At 34.3% G+C, this 22,071-nt stretch overlaps 1 protein-coding gene across 3 annotated transcripts in view; it reads left to right on the top strand.

Moving 5' to 3' along the window:
- LOC129946942 (furin-like protease 2) overlaps nt 1–22,071 on the top strand; it is a 524,816-nt gene that overhangs the window by 359,062 nt on the left and 143,683 nt on the right. For all 3 annotated transcript variants that reach the window (XM_056057326.1, XM_056057324.1, XM_056057325.1), the window contains one exon: nt 10,232–11,622. In XM_056057326.1, the coding sequence (XP_055913301.1) occupies nt 10,684–11,622 (939 nt within the window). In that variant the 5' untranslated portion in view covers nt 10,232–10,683. The remainder of the gene's footprint in view (nt 1–10,231; nt 11,623–22,071) is intronic.

The raw sequence follows: 22,071 nt of genomic DNA, 5'->3' as shown, positions 1-22,071 counted from the left end.
CAAATATTTGAAGCTAACTTTATGCAAAGGGAATTCTCGAAATGAATTCCTTTACAGACAGTGTAAACAACCATACACAAAAAAGCTATCTGCTTCAGTTCCTTTAGTAAGAAATACATACATACATACATACATATGTACATACACTCAACCAGTAAAAGTAACAAAAAATAAAAACGAACAACTCTCAAGCCATCTCATTCTAGGAAGAGGTATATTCTTATTTTGTTAAGGTCTGGAAAAATTCCAATAATCAGGAAAACAAATACCTCATCTTACTCAATTTTAGTTGCAAGTGAATTTATTTTCTAATTAATTCTGCCATAATGAAGTTTACTCGAGTGGCTTTGCTCTATCTACAGCTATAGCCATATAGCTACAGCTACATCTATGTCTATGGCTAGGCTATAAGAGCGGCGGCGGCAGCGGCGCGGCGTGCGCTTGGTGGCTGAAGTGAAGCATCAATAAATTTTCATATTCAACTCTTGGAACTAAAGAAAACTGAGTTGAAAATAAGAAAGAAAGAAAAACAAGGCAGGAAAAAAAATAATTAAGCTCTACTCTTATCATTCATCTACTTTTTTAAATGTATACTCTCTGGCAATGTCCTGTGCTATGTGCACTCAGCCGAGAATTTTTCTGCATTTGATATCATTAAAAACGAAGGAAAAAGTCAGATGTGGATATACGAACTGCAAAATGCAATTAAGCCAATAAAAATCCAATTTGAAGTTGTGCTTTGGATTGGCTCGGATGAAAGTCCTGTGTTTACTCGATGTATGTTTAGAAGTCAGTGAGCAGAGTAAAGCACATACATACATATATATGAGTTATGAATAACCATGTGGGGATAAGGGTGGGTGTGTATAGGGAAGGATAAAAACTAGTTGAAAGGAATACTTCCATGGCATTGAATGGAAAAATTCATATGCTGTATACATCCGAGTATGAGGCATGTCCTTTTGCTGATAGGGTGTGTGGTGACTGCTGGTAATATTTGTGTTAATCTTACTACACAATCAATGCCAAAAAATTATCCTTCTGCTGAAGTGATCTGCATGAATTTGAGATTAAAAGGTTCCTGTTTGCGTCTTTGTGTGTCCATTATATGGACTCTCACGATTTGGATTATTGATATTTCATCAAACAATAGATTAATTATTTTAACAATGAATTTTGCTCTCTTGAGGGAAATCATTGAACTACAAAAGGAATTATCGATATTAGGAAGATACATATGTACGTATATTGTTAATCACTTTGTTCAAAAACTATACAATACCACTCATCGTGAAGTTTGATGGGTGAGCTTGGTGTTTGACAGATAACATTAAAGTAATCTCTAGAATAATGGAATTCTCTTTAGATGCTTCGCCATTTGGCTTATGGTGGTTTTGATTAATAAATAAGTGAATACTTATTCAATAAAATGTTCAGTTTAAAGTGACTTTTTTTAAAGTTCAATATTTAAGACTTTTGTACCTTTTAGAAACAAAATAGTGTGATCAACAGCCACCGTCATCTGTAAGCATGGTATGCTGCCCTTCGCCTACAATACAAAATGTGTGAAAATGGGCTCTCGCTCTTATCAAAAACTGTTTAAAGACTTCCTTATGAGAAAAATCCGTTTGAGTCTAATCTTAAAGTTTCTTTTTACTTTATAACAAAAAAAATAAAATTTGGACAGAATCGGAACGGTTATTTTGAGAAGAAATTTGTATAGCAAGAATTATTCTTGAAGGATTTTCGTCAATTACTCGTAAAAGGCTGTACCCGTACCCAAAAAATGTAAGTTGCACAGGCAGAGATTAAACTAACACTTTTAAAATGACAATCCTAAGTTAGTTAAGATTGTAATAGATTTATTTAAGTTTTGCATTCAACTATTTTTATGGAAAATGGCGGTAATGATATGTCTGTATTCTTAAACAAAACCATATCAAGCTTCTTTGAAATACCTACAGTTAAACAAAATTCAGTGGTGCCGTCTATTAACAAAACCTTAAAGCCTAAAGTATGACAGCCGCCAAAATGTGTGGTTACATCAGATGTGCCAGGTGTCACCTGTAAACCGAAATAGTACTGAAACGAATAGATCTTGATCTTGTAAACGCCGTCGAGCAAATTATTAATTCTAATTCCCTGAAGAAAGCAATCCCTGCCGAAAAGTTAATGTAACTTAATTGTTTTATTGCAAAAACTACAGCGACGCAAAACAATATTTTCACTTATCGCAATAATATTGAAATCTTATTTTCAGAATGTTTTTATTAATATCAATCTGCTACCTCCAATTTGCAGAAAAAATTAATTATCTTCCCTATACCAACGTTCCTTGGATTCTTTTCTTTTAAACAGCAACGCTTCATCAAAACTGCAGGAAGTTCTCATTAATAAGTTGGCTGAATACATACGAAATGCAACGCCTAACAAATCACTCTCACCGAACTTAAAATTTAAGCAAATATGATTTCACTATGATTGGTACAAAGCTCGGAAAAACGTTTACACTTCTGAAAGCACTGCGGTCATCAAATGATCTTCAATTGAGAAGCTTGTGCCTGGAAGCGAACGCAAGTTATAAAATATTAAACTGAAAACCTAAAAGACTTCTGAAAAAATGCGGAAGAAATTAACGGAACCAAATGTACAATAAGTGCGGGTATTTCTACCGAAATCCTTGTCACTCATTTTAAGTTTCTGATCAAATATTAGTTGAATAAATTGAAAGCGAAGATCTTGAACCTGTGTTGAAATAAGCAAAAAACAACAAGTCACCTGGTGAAGATGAAATTCCTTACGAATTTTTTCAAAAAAAAAATGCAACCCCTATGTTTCTCAACTATTTAAAAACAATTTTCAATAAAATCTTTATAAATGGCAACATACCTTCATCGTTCAAAAAATTGCAAAAATATTTTGCAGTATATGTAGGGCTCGAAAATGGATCGAACAGAAAAATATTTTATTTGATCTACAGGCTGGTTTCAGAAAAAAACTCTTTCGATCGATCACATTTTTGCACTCATCATCTAAAGTCAAAGCGTTTCAAGCACGCATTTTTCGTTGACTTTAATGCAGATTTTGACCTAATCAATAGAAATGCTCTTATTTATAAGCTGACACTTCCTCGGGGCGCATGAACTTCCTGGAGGAATAAGAATAGCTAGCTGCATCGTGAAAGTGCTATTTAACGCCGATCACCTCATTCTACTTTCAGAATCACCCGAAGACTTACAATTGATGATCAATCGGTTATCTGCATACTGTACTATTTAATTAACACAACAAAGTCCAAAATATTTGTATTTGTCTATACACAAACCGTTTATAATGGAAGTAGCTGGAAATATAAGCAACTAGAGGTAATGAAAGAGTTCAAATCTCTAGTCTTGATATTGAATCCAACATTAAATTTCAAAATTCATTTATCGGAGAAAGTCCAAAGCTCACAAAGTTTGAATGATTTAACGTGGAAAAATATCTTCAAAATATATAATTTAGTATTAAAATCTACTCTCTTGTATGCTGCTCAGGTTTGAGGATCAGACGAATATGAAGAAATCGGAAAAATGTAAAGGAATTTTGTAAAGAAACTTTTCAGCCACCTCTGAATACAGTTAGTTATCTCATATATTTATAGAAACAGGTTAGGTTAGGTAAGGTTAAAGTGACTGCGAATTCATAATCCACACCCTTAGGCCAAAAGAAAAAGCCCATTGTGATACCACATAAATCTGGAGAGTTACTTTCCACTAGTCGAACCATTTTCAGCTTTTTATAAAGCGAAGGAGATATTTGATATCCTTTTTAGCTAGTTCACTGGGATTATCATAAGAGTATTCTCCCAGATGAAGTTTGCGTCTTAGTGAAAGAGCAGGGCAAGTGCAGAGGAGGTGAGAGATTGTTTTCTCTTCTCCCTCGTCCATACAGCTCCTGCAGAAGTCATTTGAGGCTATAACAAGTCGTATTGCGTGTCTGCCTATAAGACAGTGTCCCATAAGGACACCCATTAGGGATCTAGTATGAAGTCTGCTTTGAGATAACAAGTCTTTAGAGCGCCTTAGGTCCAGTGAAGACCATATGAGTTTTGTGGCTGTGCATGTTGGTAAATTGTGCCACCTAGAGTTTGCTATCGCAATACTCATCTTTTCCCTTTCAGGTATAGAAACAGGACTTCCAAAACTTCTAAAAATCACCTTAAAATCGTAAGCTGAATTCATCATCAACGTCTGCAGCAACCATCAGAGCACACGACATTCCAAAGAAAAGTTCTTTTATATGAGTTGAGAAAGAAGGACTGCAACATCCCCAGTTCTCAACTTAAATTAAAGTCATCATAATGGTAATTTTAGCCAGTTCTGTACGCTGTGCAACTGCTTTTTTGAGAAAAATACTCTTACTCTGCAAGAGGCTTTAAACATCCTTAACGAGCATGATTGGACAACATCAAGTACATTTTTGAAAAGTCTATTGAATTCAAAAAACATAAATTTAAATATTCTTAATTTTGTTTGTCAACCTGGCTGACTGCATAGCCATAGCATTTAAATTCAAAATATTGTATACATTTCTTTTAAATTAATATAAATAAATGATTTACTTACATACTTCAACGCTTTTACATTTTGTGTACTATCTTTACCACTTACTGATGGCTTTTAGCTACATACTCCTATGTATTGCATATAATGAGGTGTTCCTGGCTCTTGCCAAACAATTTAAAAAATAGTTCCTAAGTTACTTGTTGATTCTTTTGGACTTGTCCCCTTTTTCCAAGATGCTTAACTCTTAACACTATACAATAAAGTCTCTTTTTGTAAAATCAAAAGGTCAATAATAAGAAGTAGAAGTATTCCTGGTAAGTAACTACATAAATTTCATTCAAAATTCATTGCCTCTGCGCATCTTTCGTCAAGCTAAATCAAAAAATACAAAGACCCATACCCAACTACAATAAAACTTTATAAAATTTCCTTAAATGAACTCACAAAAAGAGCGGAAAAGGAAGAGAATACGGTAAAACATAAGGAACATAACAGCATGCAACTTAAAATACAAACAAAATAAAATATAAACTTTTTTCCTCACTTAGAAAATCCAAGAGAGTGCGGTTATCCTCTTGTGAAAAATTGCATCTAATAAGTGTGCCTGCTTTAAGTATTCAACCTGCTCTTTCTCCTTGTCGAATATACGACTCGTCTTCGTCCTCGTCGTCCTTGTTCACATTTCACATTCTAAAGAGTAGATGCAGGTAGATTTAGTTTCCTATTCGTGGCGGTAAGGCATCCACTCTTAGACTTGGGGAGTAGGGATATTGTAATCAGCATAATTCGCGTAAAATACATTTCAAGTAGAATAGTTGGGTACTATAATGCTGGTGCTTTTGTAGGATGCATCCTAGTCCTAGTACTTAAGCAAAACCTATGTAGAACGTCATAAGGAGACTGTATAAGGTACCAAGAAATATATTTGCTACCAGGTAGGTTCCAAAACTCATCTCTTTGTGTATACCTACCTACATACATATGTACATGTTTCATTCTCAGGGTATGGAAAACTTATATTGTACCACCAACGTTACGTTAAGGAAGTGCTTTAAGTTGTGAACCTATTGCAACTTAGAAAAATAAAAGAAAGAACTAAAGAATGCTAGAGGAAAATCCAGGCTTTCTTCGTTGTCGTTGTAGTCGTTTTAGTCGTCGTCGTCATCGTCGTCTAAACAACTATACCATCTACAACGAGCATAACCGTCAACACTCAGAGTAATTATCTCAAGAGCGAAACACAACATGGGTATTCCATTATAGTGTTTTCCGAGGATTTCAATGGTTTTCGCGTTTTTGATATCTCTTCCTCCATTACTGCAACAATGTTTTTATTTTTATTTCTATGTCTATATATATATAGAAATGTACTTGTAATAGTGCATATGTATATGTTATCTATTATTTTCTTTTTGTAAATACATTAACATTTTATTGTTTAGCTTTTCCGCTCTCCGTCTTGGGTTTTTTGAAAGCGTGTGGCTTTTGTCTTTTGAGAATTTCTAAAGATAATGGGATTTTCTTCTAAATGAAAGAAATGTGTTTTATGAAGGAAACACACTCCTACAGAAAATATTGTAAGCTTTGAGAATAAAGTAAATTACGTACCTACCCTACCTACATGCATATAATAAAATAAGATATAGCCTTGAAACAAAAGACAAACCCTCATAGTTTATACAATTGAAGATTCAAGTTGAAGTTGAATAGAAACAGAGTTTATTGCTCTTTATTGTTTTGCTTTTATGGTTCAATGACGAAACATAATATTTAGGATTTCACATAATATTAAATTCTTCAACCCGCAGGATATAGATTTTTCTTCTCAGTCGAACATCGAAACACTGACAATCTATGTTCTAAAAAAATAACTCCTTTACTCCCCTTGAACATAATACTCGCGATTCTGTTCTAGGTCTTCTATAATAGTTTACCCTTGAGTTCAACTTTGGCCATACTATGAAGTATGTTCCTTAGCCGTACTTTGCGAATGCCTTGCCACACTTTATCTTTTCCTGTCATTACTTACACTTATTAAATTAAAAAATACATAAAGGCTATTCCTAGAAGCAACTAAAAACATAAACGGACGCGTTCTATATCTGAACAATTATAGAGAAACGGAAATTAATATTTCCATATAAAAAAACTTTCAGAACAAGAAAGTGAGGGACTTGTTATGAATTTGGGTTTATGAGTAGTATGTACATTTTGAAAATTTAAATCAAATCTGCATATGTAGTAACGCCCAATTTTTGTCACATTGAGCTGTCTTAGTAACTAGTCTAGCTAGGCCAGTTACTACTCCTACAACGTCCTAAAAAAAAGTTGTATATCCCTGCATTTTTTCATATCACTAGTATTGGATCTTACTTTAAAAACAAGTGCTAGAATTTAATACGTCTTAAACTGTTCTTATTTACAATTTTGACAAAACGTCAAATAATATATTTTATAACAAAAACAGAACACCAATAACATATTTCGAAAATGAACACTACAAACATGGGCCTCATTGATGAGACCCTATACTATTAATTTTGCGGTACTAGGAAATATCAAGTTCTAACTAGTACTTTTTTTTGACATAACTGTAGTATAGTACTTCTTTAAGAAATAAATTAGTCCCAACTCGTTTACTAACAACTATTTTAGTAACCAGGTCCTAGCTTGTTCCAAATTGATCAGACTAAGTAATCTCTTGAAGAAATCAGTTAATACCGATTTGAGTAATAAATCTAGCGCTTATACTCTTACCAACTTTATTGTTAGAAATCTGTGAAGAAATTAGATGTCTCAGAAATAATGAGACAATTTTCTAAAATGTTGAATAACTATTTTGTATAGAAGACCTTGAAAACAAACAAATTTATAAGGCTACGATAATTTCAAAAAAACATACAAAACTTTTGAACAATTCTGATTATCTTAGTAAAGTCAATAAAGCTTTTAAGAAAAAAAGTAAAAACATACTTTTCTAAATGATTATGAAGTCCTTTGAATTTTTCTGTCATACAAGTTTTCAAAATATTTCCCTTTAACATTTAAAAAGAACCACAGGGTTAACAATAAATTGTATGACACTTACTTAGGTCCTTAAACCCCTAAAGTGGCAAAGGGCCTCTACAAAGCCTACGCGCCATCGTTTGCATTTTCCGGATATACGTTTCAGCTACCTCTAATTCTTGCCTAATGGCGCTGATTCATCCTCGCCATGTTCTTCTCGGTCTACCAGCTCTTCTTCCTTCTTCTGTGAGCAGATTCTTCAATGCAGTCATTACCTTTTCGAAGCATATGTCCAATCCATTTCAACTTACGCCTTCGTAAAATAGAGTCTATATGTTCCTGACCTGTCCTTCTATGAAGGACCTCATTAGATATTAGGTTTGGCCAGAAATTGATTATGATGTTGCGAAGACATCTATTCACGAAGCTTTGTATAGCTTTATTTTAATGGCTAAAGTAACCTTCGAGGTGCCGCACCCATAAAGAAGCACATATTCGACTTTTGTGTGAAACAACCGTAGCTTTGTTCTTAAGCTGATAGAGTTATTCCTCTCAATTTTCCACAGCATACCGAACGCCGCTTTTGCTTTGCCGATGCGGCAGATGACGTCTTCTTTGATTCCGCCTTCGATAGAGACTATATTTCCAAGGTATTAAAAGCTCTTCACTTTTTCTACCTGTTGCGAGGAAATATTGATTTGAGAGGATGGTCGGGTTCCGCGGCTGATATTTTTTGTGTTGTTGAAATTAATTTTCAGCCCCAAGATTTTTGCATCTACCTCCACACTTATTGTCATTTAATGGAGATCCTTGATCCTATGAGAGAGTAAGCAAACATCTTCCTCGTAATCCAAGTGCTTAAAATAGTATGTCAAAGTCCATTGGATCCCTCCCCTAGCTGACAAAGCTGCAGTACATCGCTTATCACCAGCAATAACAATATTGGCGACAGAATACAGCCCTGTCTGATTCCGCTACGGATTTCAGAAACCTCTGGCAACCTATTACCGTGCAAAACGGGACACTTGAATCCATCATATGTTGCTTTCATAACAGAAATTAGATTTTCTGAGAAGCCTCTCCTCCGCAAAGCTAACCAAATGTACTCCGTGCTGACGCTATCAAAAGCCTTTTCGAAATCGATGAACATCAGGTGAAGTGGTGCTCGATATTCAACGCAAGGCTCAATAACAATCCGCAGGGTGTTGATGTGATTAATACAGGAGGATCCGGCACGAAATTCTGCTTGTTCGGCATCGAGTGTGGCCTCAAGGTGTTCTCTGAAAAGTTCCAGTATGATTTTTGCTATTATTTTGGCAAAGACAAGTAAAACGCAAATCTCTCTCCAGTTTTCGAACTTTGTAAGATATTCTTATTTTGGGAGTTTGAACGCTTGATGGCGTTCCCTGTTAAAGCTCTCGAAATTCCATCGAGTATGATGATTTTATATAATTTAATTAATTATGAGTCTTTATATGACTCTGCGTGAAGTTTTGAGAAAACGTTGAATTTTATACTTTCATAGTTTTGAACTAAACATCTAATCGAATCCAAACTCTAATTTTAACTATTGGCTCAAGTTTTATTATTTTTTTAATATTTTTCAAAAACCTGATACAATAGATTTGTTAAGACAACAAATTCGTTACAAGAACAAAACTTACTCCCAATCCGTTTTACCTTTTTCTGTTTAACAATTTTTTTGTATAAATGGCTTAGCTTTAATTTCAGATTTTTAAAAAAACAGGTGAAAACTAACATCGTATGAAGGTTTTTCGAATATTGTATGTGAAATAATATAAATATTTCAATTGAATATTGAAGAAAGAGATCATAGGTTTGGAAAACCATGATGGATTTTATTGACAAAAAAAATTACACCATAAATTTATATTGCCTCGTAGTTGTTAGAATTTCAAAAATGTATGTCTCTAAAATCCGAAGTGAAACACTTGTTTTGAAGTCGGATTTGAATTAAGGCCATCAAAGCCCTTTGGAAAAGTGCAATGTTTTCAAAGACACGTGTTCTAACTCAAGTTTCGTCACTAAACTATTAACTCAAGTCACAATGGCTTTTTAAAACGCTGCAACAAGACTCATTAAATCTTATTATTGAAATTCTAATAAGCTTACTAATGAATTTTTGTACAATGCTGTTGAAGATAATTTTTAATAAGTCTACCAATACCATCGTCGTCCCTTAATTTTCCTCTTCTTAAATTAAAAGGACTGTAACATATTCTTAAGATTAAGATTTGTTTACTTTTTTTTTAAATACTCAAGCACTTATTGAAATAAGTACGGTATGAACAATGTATGTACATAGGTTTGAGCTCCATTTATTATCTGTCTTGTATTAAAGAAACACACTTCACTTTTCTGTAAGTTTCTGTCCATTCGTTTAAGGAAATTGCGGATTTTCGCAACATAATGAAATTCCATTGAAAATCATAACGTTCTTTAAATATTTGCTCTGCCATTCCATTCTCTATCTTCTAATTAATGAGGCTAACAATTTTGAATTCACCGAGAGTAAAGTTGTATGAATGATGATAATTTGAAGTTATGAATTTTGTTAAAAATCGATTTTGCAAATGTATAGTTTATTTTATTTTTCAAATAAAATTCAATTAAATTTATTCTATACTAAAATTCCTTTTTTTCTCATCTCGTTTCAGAAAACCCATCCGCATTACCACTCCAATGAGAACCATGTGGACGCACTGATATTTAGTTTCCTTATTTTTTGATTTCCAAAAGTTTTACCCATCCAGTTCATTATTGAGTTTTGGAGTTTCCGATTTTTTCGTTATTTTTTTGTTGTTTTGATTTCGTTTTAATTCTTTTTTATTATTCCTCCGTATATTTTAAACTATATTGACATCACCAAATTTTTTAACCAACCAAACAGCCTCCCTACTCCCTTCCCCCTTTAAACAAAACTTACCGAACAAAAAAATTATATAAAATACTTCCGCATGTTCGCACAAATTGAGAACGCCTCCGTTCATAAATCAAAATTAAAACAAAAGCCTTACCATTGGAGCAGCATTAGTATAGTACTAGTAGTAGTAGAAGCAGCATCAGTAGCGGCAGAAAAATAAATCAAAATTAAAATCAATAAAAAATAATGTATTTGTTCAAAACAATAAATCAAAAGGATGTCAACAATTCGACGTTGCTATCGGCTTATGCCAAACAATGCCCGGCCAGTAGCCGAAGGAGCCAATCAAAAACCTCTGCCCAGAGTCAAAATAAAAGTTCATCTGTGCTGGAGTCCATTTTATTACCATCAACATCATCCCTAACGGGCTGGATTGGGGCCGAATGTGAATCCTCAGCGTCACTACTAAGGTCGTCCTCGTCATCAGCGAGGAGGACATCCTCTGCATCACTGTCAAATTGCAAATTACCGTCGTTATTACCCGCGAATTCAAGAAACAGTACGAAAGTGTTGCCGTCGTCGTTTGCGTTATCGTCGTCGTCATCGTCAACGTCATCGTCATCGATGCGTTTTCGAACAAATTGTAAAAAGATTGAAAAGAATCTCTGTAAATATGTGATTATTGTTGTTTTAGTATTTTTATGTGGTTTTCAAATATCTAATGTAAATTGTCTTACGAATAATTCCTCGTCGTTTAATAATTCCATAAAATTTAATAATATTAATAATAATAGTTCAAAAGCTACAAATAGCAATAGAAGTGTAATTGTAAATAATAAAAATAATAACAACAATGGCAACATTTTATCGATTGACAACGAATTGATCGACAGATGGAGCAGCAGTAGTGAAAATAATGATAGTAATAGTAGGATCAGTCTCAATGAAAACGAAGACGCCATGAATGCGATCTTCAGTGAATTTAGTGACGCATTTCAGGTCCTTAACCTACAAACAAGTGGTGGTGATAGTAATTATAATAGTGATTTAAATTCGGATAGCTTAAGTAAGCGCAAGCAACCCCAAATGCCAGTTTATTTAAATGAATTCGCTGTGCATATACCGGCTGGCTGGGAAGTAGCCGATGCGATTGCCTCAAAATATGGATTCACAAATATGGGACAGGTAAGTTGTATTCATTTGTAACTATTATCATTTAAAAATTAGATAAATTATTAAACCTAAAGTCAGCAGGTATCGTGAGAATTTTTAATTAGTTAAGACTTAAAAGTCAGTTTTAAGCACAATAATTAAAGTTGAATTTATCCGGACAGAAATGCTTTAGGAACCAGGATGGGCTTAGACATTTGAGGCCGATCGAGACTTCAGCTGTCAAAGCCGACCTGTTGAAAACAAAAGTGTACAAAATTCGTTATTATGACTAAATCAATGCTTTAGCCTGTTTACGTAAATTCCTCGAAGAAGAACTGTCTTAAATAATCTTTTTCGATCAAAATCCAGAAAAATTGATCTGGGATAAATGAAGTTCTTCACTGGGGTAGAATCAAAATGTTTGTTAAAACAAGGCCTTAAGAAAGAAAGAAAGGTATTTCATTAGTAACTCTTTCTTTTACGGCTCTCACCCAGAACCAATTTTAAGAAAAAAGTAAATTTTGTTTGTATTGAATGTACATCTGTTGAAAAAACTTAAACTCAATAAGGGCGGGTAGATGTTGAGTATAAGTATCGTATAGTTTGCTGAGTCCTGCTGGAATCACATGTCGTCTAGGTCTGTAAGGTTCTATTTGTCCACCACACTAAAGTCGTTTTCAAAAAAGTACGGACCAATTACAACGCCGTTCCAACCAAAAATCCACACCAAACAGTAACTTTTTGAAGATGACTTATCATCTCGAAAGCCCGTGTGGGAAGTTGTCGACCCATAAGCGCCAATTTTGCTTGTACTGCCACTTACCCAAAAATACGCCTCGTCGCTAAGGATGATTTTTCGGCCAAAAATGGGGTCCTCTTCCAAACGATTCGAAGCCCAGTCAGCGAAACACACGGCGTTGTCTATGGTCATGAACTTTGAGTTCCTGGCCCAGTTGGATCTCATTCGGGTGTAGACCCAATTCCCGACGCAAAATTCCCCATGCTGAAGTCTGTGAAAGGCCGAGTTCCTATGTACGACGAAGAATATACTGCCTCGGGTTCTGTTGTACACTTTCCCGGATTCCGGCGATGTTCTCGGCCGATCTTGCGTTCTTTGAAAGTATACGTGTTGGCTGATTTTTTAATGAACCGGACTTCTTGTCTACCTGAAAATGGGCGCACGCAACGTTTGTGCTAACGAGCACTTATTTTGATAATAAAGTTTTATCATTTGAAGGTGCTGTTGAATCGTGTAGCTTGCCGTAATGATTTAACATAAACAAATAATTTGACAGGTGTCACCAAAACAAAATGGCCACCACGGGTCGCAAAAATCTACCCGCGTCAATGTAAGAACCCTATATTAACAGAAATGGTGAAATTTAAACGAAATTATCGAATACACAAACCACTTTTTCGATAATTTTCTCGGTATACCACAGTCCTTGGGATGAGTTCTTGCATTACGATCGGTCTTGTAATGAACTATGCCAGTGGATAAACCGTGTGGAATTTTTTTGTAAGGATCCACTCATCCTATACCCCAAAGGACATCCCATACTGCAAACAAAAACTCATCTCAAGAAAAACTTTTATAAATTTCCTATATCCGTTTGGGTTTGGGCCGATTTGGTCGATTTTCAAATTTTGACGACGTTTCAAAATTTTAGAGATGTCTTTATGTTTGTGTACGTACCTCCGCACGTGCGGGATACCATCGTTCATATCTCAAGCATCAGTAGAGATATAAGCTTCAGATAAATTTTTTTATAAAGTTAATAACACAGAAACATGGAGAAAATTTGAGTGGGTGTTTTTTTAAGTACATTTATGGTAATTTTGAAAAAAAAAGTTAAAATCTTGATTGGCCGAAAATATATTTCAAACTAAAACCGCTAACTACTTAATATTAATAATGAAAACAAAATCTGAAAAAAACCAATTGTCACTTCGAATGTTTTAAAAACAAAAAATGATTCAACCTCCAAAATAATTTTATGCAAAGAAGACAAACGTTTTTAAGATTTGATAAAATTTTGAGAAAAAAAAATAAAAAAAAAACATTACCAAAAGTTGGTAATCGACTCAAATATCTTGGCAAAAATTTAAGACATTGACTTGAAACTGATTGAAACGTCGAGAATTGTCAACAATTTCAATTTGTCAAATCGGAAGAATTTCAATAACTTCCTATGGGAGGTTAATACTTCTAAAATTAATAAAACAAATTGCTTTCGACTATCAAACTTATTTCATCACGTGCAAAATATTGTGTTGCTAAATTTTAAATAATGTATTTTAGAAAAAATCAATTGACTGAGGGGCAAGGTTGGGAAGTTATCAGTGTAGGACGCATCCCAGCACCTGTTTTTAAATGAAGAAGGGTCATTTTTAGGGAGCCTTAATTTGGTAGATATCAGGTTGGACGAATTGATTTTTGGGAAAATCACTACAATGGCATTCTGGTTTGGTTTTTAAAGCCCTAAAAAGGCTAAAATGGATAATATGGAATTGTTTAAAAAAAATCATCTAATGGTTGCTACTTTTTTAATAGAATATACAAAAGAAGTTAACATTCTTATAGGTGTCCAAATATTCTCTCTAAAATACGTAGAAATATAAAGGTTTTAATCATGATTATATAATTTTGTCTGTTTTTCTGAGAAAGACATTTACAATCGATTTTTAACGGAACCTTGCCATAAGCATTGTTTACTAAATTGAAGCTATTCGGCCAAATGACTTTGTGCAGTTTATCCACTCTCATAAGCGATATATGTAAAACCAATTCATTCCTTCTGAACGCGCATTAGTTTTCCAGAAAAAATGAACCTTTGATTGACGATTTGTATGCCGAACATGAGAAAGCATTAGGGCATTCCTTATAATACAAATGAAACCAAATCCACTAGAATCTTCTATCAACAACAACGAAAAAAAGAAAGCTTTCTGATCGCCTTAAGCACCCACAAAAAAGTTCATTCTTTGTAGTGTATCTGCGTATATATGTATATTCAAATCTCAAACCATTGAAAAAATATTTATACAGCAACCTTAATCGAAAAATTATCTGAATTGAAATCATGACCAGAAAAAAAAACCATCCACAACAAAAACGAAAATTAGAATAAGACCGTCACAGACTCTGAAGGCTTCTTGCATTGTGTATATAGTATATGTAGCGCAACTTGTTGGTCCCGGTTAAAATTCGATTAAAGCCCCAATTGTGCTCGCCGTTGACAGTTTTGCCACAGTCCTCACAACATAATGATATGTCAACGCGGACACAAGGATAACGAGAATTCTAAGCCTTACATTTTGTAGAATGGAAAAAAAATCAAATTATCCAACAACATTGTGAACGGATGCGCCCCATTTCACATCGTTTGACATAGCTTGAGCTCACCGATTTTACTATGTATATATTTCAAAACCTACTGTATATTATATATGCAAATGTGTATAAAAATGTATATTGTAGAGTTTCCTTTCGCTGACTCTAATTTACAAAAACCCATCAGATAGAAAAAAAAAAAAGATGAAATATAAAATGAAACGAATTCCAACAGATCGCTGGGAATAAGTGAAAACAAATTATTTAGATTTTTGTTTTGAGTGAAAAATATCTAGGGGTTTGTTGTTGGTTTCTATTTTTTATTATATTTTTTGTTTTTGCTGAGATTCATTTTCAGCGGAATTTATATCCTTCGGGGAAAAAGCATTTTTTTCATTCGAATGATTTTAACATCAATCTTAGTATTTTTTTTTACTGTCTTGTGTTTAAGACAAGGGCGACAAATTGTGCTTAGCAAAAAAAAGTAAATATTCAATCTTCTACGAAGCCTTTTGGAAACAGGATAACTGAATTTCAAGAAAACAATTAGGTGGTGGAATGAAAAACATTGGATAGAAGCCGGGCGCACCTGGACTTAATTTCCAAAATTGTTTGCGTTTGCAAAACAATTTGAGTTTGATAAGGTTGTCCATTTGTGTTGTTTTGTAGGAAATCATTTTCGGTGCTTGGCGTTTTAATTCACTTATAAATAGGTACTATATAAAATAGACTTAAGTAAATGAAAACGAAGAATTTCTTAAAATTCTAAATTATTTCTAATTCGGGTGTTTATTTATTTTTTGGGGGAATATGCGAAGTCGGTTGTCTACCCAGATAATCCCGAGTGGAATGGCACCTTGAAAAAAAAATATTCGGTGCGTTATTGCTGACTTACGGCCTTCGTTTTTAAAGTTATATTTAAAACTCTTCTGGAGAAAAGAATAAATTAACAAACAAATATTCTCATTTAAAGATAATTTTTAATCTATCACAATCGTAGCTATACTCTATAAGAAATTAAAAGTTTCTGAATTGAAAACAAACTATATTTTGCCAATTTTTTAAAATATTAATATTCTGAATTTAATTGATTTTGTTTTCGTAAAATATTCGAGCAATCAAATATTTCCTTCAAATTTTTAATAGGAGACTTTCAAAATTATATCATTTTTGTATGATGTCTATATTTAATTGAATTCGTTAGCTTTTCAGTTGCGAAATATTTGGGCTCAGCCAAATTTTTTCTTTAAATTGCTGAAATTTTCTAAAAGTGCTCCCTCTACCTATGAAATTATCATAACGAAAAATACTACTTTTCTAAGCAACAAAAGCATTTTCTGATAACCATCCTCAATGTGACTAACATCTTCTGATTTTGCATATTTGCATCAATAATATCAAAATGATTGATTGAAAGTCACCAACTCATGTCATTTTATTGATTTTTTATTAATCTTATCAATTAATTACTAGACCAAGTTAAGAAATAATAAAAAGATAGTTTTATTTACTAAGATACATTCAAGCTATATAAATACCTTTTTTTGAAACTGGAACACCAACTTGTGACTTTCAGCGTCTTTTTTTTTGTAGAAACTTGTCTGTAATGCTAAACATTAACCTTCACTTGATCTAACTTATTTGGAACATATGAATATGCTGTGTATGGATACAAACGCTTAAAAGCAAACTTGATTGGTATATGAACTAAATTGCTACCAATTTTAACCAGTCAGGTTTATATCAGTTTTGTATTCGTCTTTTTTCTTTCAATCAAGTTTCAACTTAAAAAAAAACACTTATTGGAATGGTTAAAAAAATTGAAGTCAAGTTTTTGTTTAAAGCAATTAAATAGAATTAGTAAAATTAATTGATTTTAAATTCATTAAAAATTATTTGTTCAGTGTTTTTTTCTTGCAACTTTATGATTTAAACTTGAACACTTAGGTAATACAAGAGAGAAGTTGGTACCATATATTTAGTGTTTTATAGTTTTAAAAAAATCTATTCACATCCTTAAAACAGATTGACATTACATCAGATTCAATAAAATGTGACAGAACAATTACAAGCACCACCGGTAGGTAAAAAACACAATAATGAATTCCCATTACTCCTATACAAAACCTGAGAGCAACAGTCAATCTTCGCTCACAAATTCCTAAAACGGTTTTTTATGAGTTACTAAATTCTAAGACTTTCCTTCATTCAAGTCTAAATAAGCTTGAGTTTATATTGATTGTTAGAAACGATGGTTGTAGAAAATTTATTAAATTTAATGATTTATCGATTCAGAGGACTGTTAGCGTCACTGTACGGTCCGCTAAAAATAGTTCAATGGGTTTTTTTTATAATAAACTCACACTCAAGGGGATATTACTACCGTTATTATGTAGACACAGTGTGAGCACTAGGAAGAGGAGAGAGGGTTTAAAAGGAGATGTCGGTGCACATTGGTTTTGAATTCCTGAATATTGCAATGGCTAAGAAAGACAGAGTGTGGTAAGGCATTCCACATTTGCGTAGTACGGCTAAAGAACGAATCTCTGTATTTGACAGTACGACCGAAGTTGAGCTCGGGGGTATGCGGTTGAACTGTTTAAGGGGAGGAATTCAACTGGCTAAAAAAGGGTCAGACAAGAGACCTTACGACGATGTTCAAGCGAAGTAAATGAACTTATGATGATATTATCATCTACCAATTTAAATGCTCTACGTTCAATACCATACAAGAGGCTTAAGTAAGTTGCAGGAGCACCAGCCCAGAGATGGGAGTTATACTCAAGCTTTGGACGTATTTAAGTCTTGTAGATAACAGCCAGATCAGAAGGGGTGAAATATTTCTTGCATCGCCTAAGGAAACCCAAACACCTTGCGGTGTTTTTGGCGACATCGCGTATGCGATCATTCCACAAGAGGTGGTAGGTGACACGCATACCGAAAATATCGAGGTGTTCAGTCTCATTGATGCAAGTGCCATCCATGGATAATAACAATGGGGGTATATCTCGCTTTAACGATACAAGACAGCATTGGGTTTTCGAAGCATTAAATTCCACGCGGTTTTTTAATCCCCATTGAAATTTAATGAGCTTATCATAGAAGAAGAAGAAGAGCGATGTGAGTCTGAAAACGAATATGAAATGCTTAGAGTAATATCGTCAGCGAAACAATGTATTGAATTAGATGATGCAGAGAGAAGATCATTAATAAAAATGAGAAAGAGTGTTGGAGATAAAACAGAGCCCTGGGGCACACCAGCATTTATTTTATGGTTTTCACACTTGAATCCATCCAATACAACTTGTATTGAACGATCCGAAAGGTAATTACTAATCCAATGAAGCAGGGATTCATGAAAACCGAAAAAACGCATTTTCGATAAGAGAGCCTGATGTCAAACCCTATCAAATGCTTTTGAAATATCAAGTGCAATAGTCTTACTTTCTCCAAAACGATGTAAAGATTTGCTCCACTGTTCGGTGTGATGAACTATGAGATCACCAGTGGACGTACTGCTACGAAAACCGTATTGCTGGTCATTAAGAAGCTTTCGATCTTCAAGATATTTCTTGAGCTGATAATCAATCAGCGTTTCCGTGACCTTAGAAAGAAGGGACGTAAGTCCCTATCCTGATTTAGAACACAAAATATTCAACAAAGAATTAATTTACATAAAATCGTTCCATTGAAAACATGAGCAATACAACTTGTATTGAACGATCCGAAAGGTAATTACTAATCCAATGAAGCAGGGATTCATGAAAACCGAAAAAACGCATTTTCGATAAGAGAGCCTGATGTCAAACCCTATCAAATGCTTTTGAAATATCAAGTGCAATAGTCTTACTTTCTCCAAAACGATGTAAAGATTTGCTCCACTGTTCGGTGTGATGAACTATGAGATCACCAGTGGACGTACTGCTACGAAAACCGTATTGCTGGTCATTAAGAAGCTTTCGATCTTCAAGATATTTCTTGAGCTGATAATCAATCAGCGTTTCCGTGACCTTAGAAAGAAGGGACGTAAGTCCCTATCCTGATTTAGAACACAAAATATTCAACAAAGAATTAATTTACATAAAATCGTTCCATTGAAAACATGAGCAAAACTGCGAATACTCAGAGTAGTATGACGCCCATACAACGCCAGCGTATAATTTTAATAACATGTGAATCACGGAACTCTCAGGAAAATCTTTTGATTAAACCAATTGTTTTGTTAGCTTGTTTATAGTATAAGTATAGTGATCAGTATATGTTAATTGTGAGTCTAGTACAAAGATAGAAAAATTCGATTCAATATATTACGTTTGATTGTAAAACACATTGCCATACATTCGTCAATATTCAAGATAAAACGACTGCCAAATTGATTGTTAATAATTTAAAAAAATGTTACATGATCTACATAGATAAGTAATAATGAATTATTCAAAACAGAAGGCTTAACATTAATAAATAAAATAAACAGCAATGGACCAAAGTGACTCCCTTGAGGTACACCAGAATTGGCTTAAAATTCAAAGAAAGGTTACTCCTTAACACGATGTTGATCTATCTATTTTTAAGATATGACAAAATCGAAATAACATTACGGTCTTCAAGTCCAATTTTGTTTAATATATAAGGAAAAAATGTATTTGTCTGCTATAAGTTGTAGAAATGCAATCAACTGGACAGTGTTTGTAAAATGAATCAAAACAAAAAGTATAGAGAAATGTTAAAGAGTAGCAATTGTATTTTTTTAACAAATTAAGTAATTAAATTTAATAGAAATAAAAATAAACTCGTATTCAATTCAAAACAACTCAAAAGCATTTATATAACTTCAATTTGCAATTCTAATTTTATTTTTTTTTTTCAATATTATGTCCCATAAACAACTGAATTGGCACAAAAACTTCCGGAAGATAATAAACCATATAGTGCAGCATTAAGTTTAAAATTTACTATCAACACCACTTTCTATGTATACTTGACGAAACTGCTTGCCCACAAGTTGATATTTTTCAATTCCAAATAACAAAAACTTCTTCACACACCAAAATACATCAATTCCTAAAAATACCATACAGCTTTCTTTCATTCTTTTTTTTTTGTTTTCGTCTAACCTAAAAGCAAAATCCTTGACACAAAGAGGACTTTATTTTGTTTTTTCCTCATCGTCCTCGAGGACACGACAATCGTTTATTTAATTTCACCAGCACGTACTCTCCAACACTCATCCGACTTCCTTGAAAACTCATTTTGCAAAATAAACCGAATAAACCACCAGCAAGGGAAATAGAAACAGAAGTAGAAACAAAAACAACTACAACAAAAACGGCGACAGTGAGAATCTGAAATGGAAAATGGCGGCAACCGTTCTCGATTGCGATTGCGACACGACACACCATTTTAATGATTTTTCTGATTGAAGCGAATCAAATTGCAGCCAAACGTGCAGCGACAGCATCCAATGCACACCGCAATTGATCCGTATCGAGTGTCTAAATGAAAAACCAACACCCGCCACGGTTACCACTTCCTCTACCTCTACCGCCACCGCTACCGCCGCCGGGCAGTCGGCAAAGTCTACGATACTATACTTCTCCTCGGCACGGTTTGGTCAGCGAATCTATACCTTTTTGCTCACTCCACCCACATTCATATATCCTTGGCGTTGATTTGATTTCGATTCCTATCTATCCGATGAGATATATCTCCTTAGAAATAACAAACATCGAATCATCCAGCCAAGCCAGCTGAGCCAGCTAGCCATCCATCCAGCCCGGGAAGGAAAGAAGACAAACATAGCATTTTTCCACCACTTTATTGTGCATCTTGTAGCATAAACGTTTTTCTCTTCTTAGCTTATTTTTGCTCTGCCAAACAGGCCAACAATTGTCTCCACAAGGACAAACCGTGCAAATAAGATATAAACTTTTTCTTCATATTCCAATATCGTCTTAAATTCAAACAGGCAGCAGCAGTTGGGTGGCGTGGGGTTGTGTGGTGGAGCGGTGTGTCTGATGGTATTATATCCCTTCAAAGGGATAAATGATCTCTCGTGTAAGGATAAGATTCTTCTTTTATATTCCAATCTTCTACTTGGCTCAGACTTTATATTCTTCGCAAGATTTCCCAAAAGTAGATGTTGTGCATAAGTTTCCATTTCTCTAGATATGAGCGTTGTGTTATTTATCAAGCATTCTTTCGAATGAACTATTTTGGACGATACCATCGCACAGGAGCATAACATTGCCTCAAACAATATATTTAAAAAAAATGAAAGGAAAGGAAAGGAAAGGAAAGGAAAGGAAGAAATTTACTTTAGTATACCCGTATAACAATTGCTTAAGTTACCTTGACCAACCGAAACCAAAGCCAAAGCTGAAACCAAAACCTACCACCATGAACCATGTTGAATCATTGAAGTACATCCCCAGCCGTCCAGATAAACACTGTGTGAACAACAACACAAACATTCAAGTTGAGTTGTTATCACAGTTGCCAGTCCAAGACCGATCTCAAGCCCACTGCCCGCCAGCAAGCATCAGTGGCGGTAGCAACTAGAAAATACAGCAACATGCCATAGAATGCACCACTTGGCTTTTAGTTGTTGGTTGTTGACCAAAGAAATCAGAAAATCAGAAAATCACATCCCAAAGGATCACGTTGCAATCAGAAATCAGCAATGTTAAGATTGTAATGGTACTTGGGGGTTGTTGGCTGTTGTACGTCGGTTTTCGTCGTTGCTCGTTGGTAGTCTTGTTTCTCAGTCATATGCTTGCCTAAAAGTTTTAGTCCTTTTTTTTGCCAAGGCCCACAATTCTCCTGAGATGCAGTATGGTACAAACATAACATAAGTAAAGATTTCTTCGGGCCCGACGACGACGCCGCCGCCGACCACTGCACCGTCTTCGTCCCTTGCTGCTCAAAAAGTTGATTATTGAAAATGCCCCCACTCTGGGGAGCTGTTGTGTAGGAGTCTGATGGAAGATGCGCTTCTGCGTCGAGATTAGATATTATTCAATTGAAACTCACGTACAATCTAGTTCTTGGTCTCTCGTTCCGAGTCTGGGTTTTGGTTTTGGTTTGGTTTGGTTTCAATAAAACTCTAAAATGATTGTTTGGGCTAACAATAAAAGTTGCATTGGTCATGA

This window comes from Eupeodes corollae, chromosome 2, assembly GCF_945859685.1.
Source record: "Eupeodes corollae chromosome 2, idEupCoro1.1, whole genome shotgun sequence".
NCBI classification, from domain to species: Eukaryota; Metazoa; Arthropoda; class Insecta; order Diptera; family Syrphidae; genus Eupeodes; species Eupeodes corollae.
This window is presented reverse-complemented; position numbering and strand designations above follow the sequence as displayed.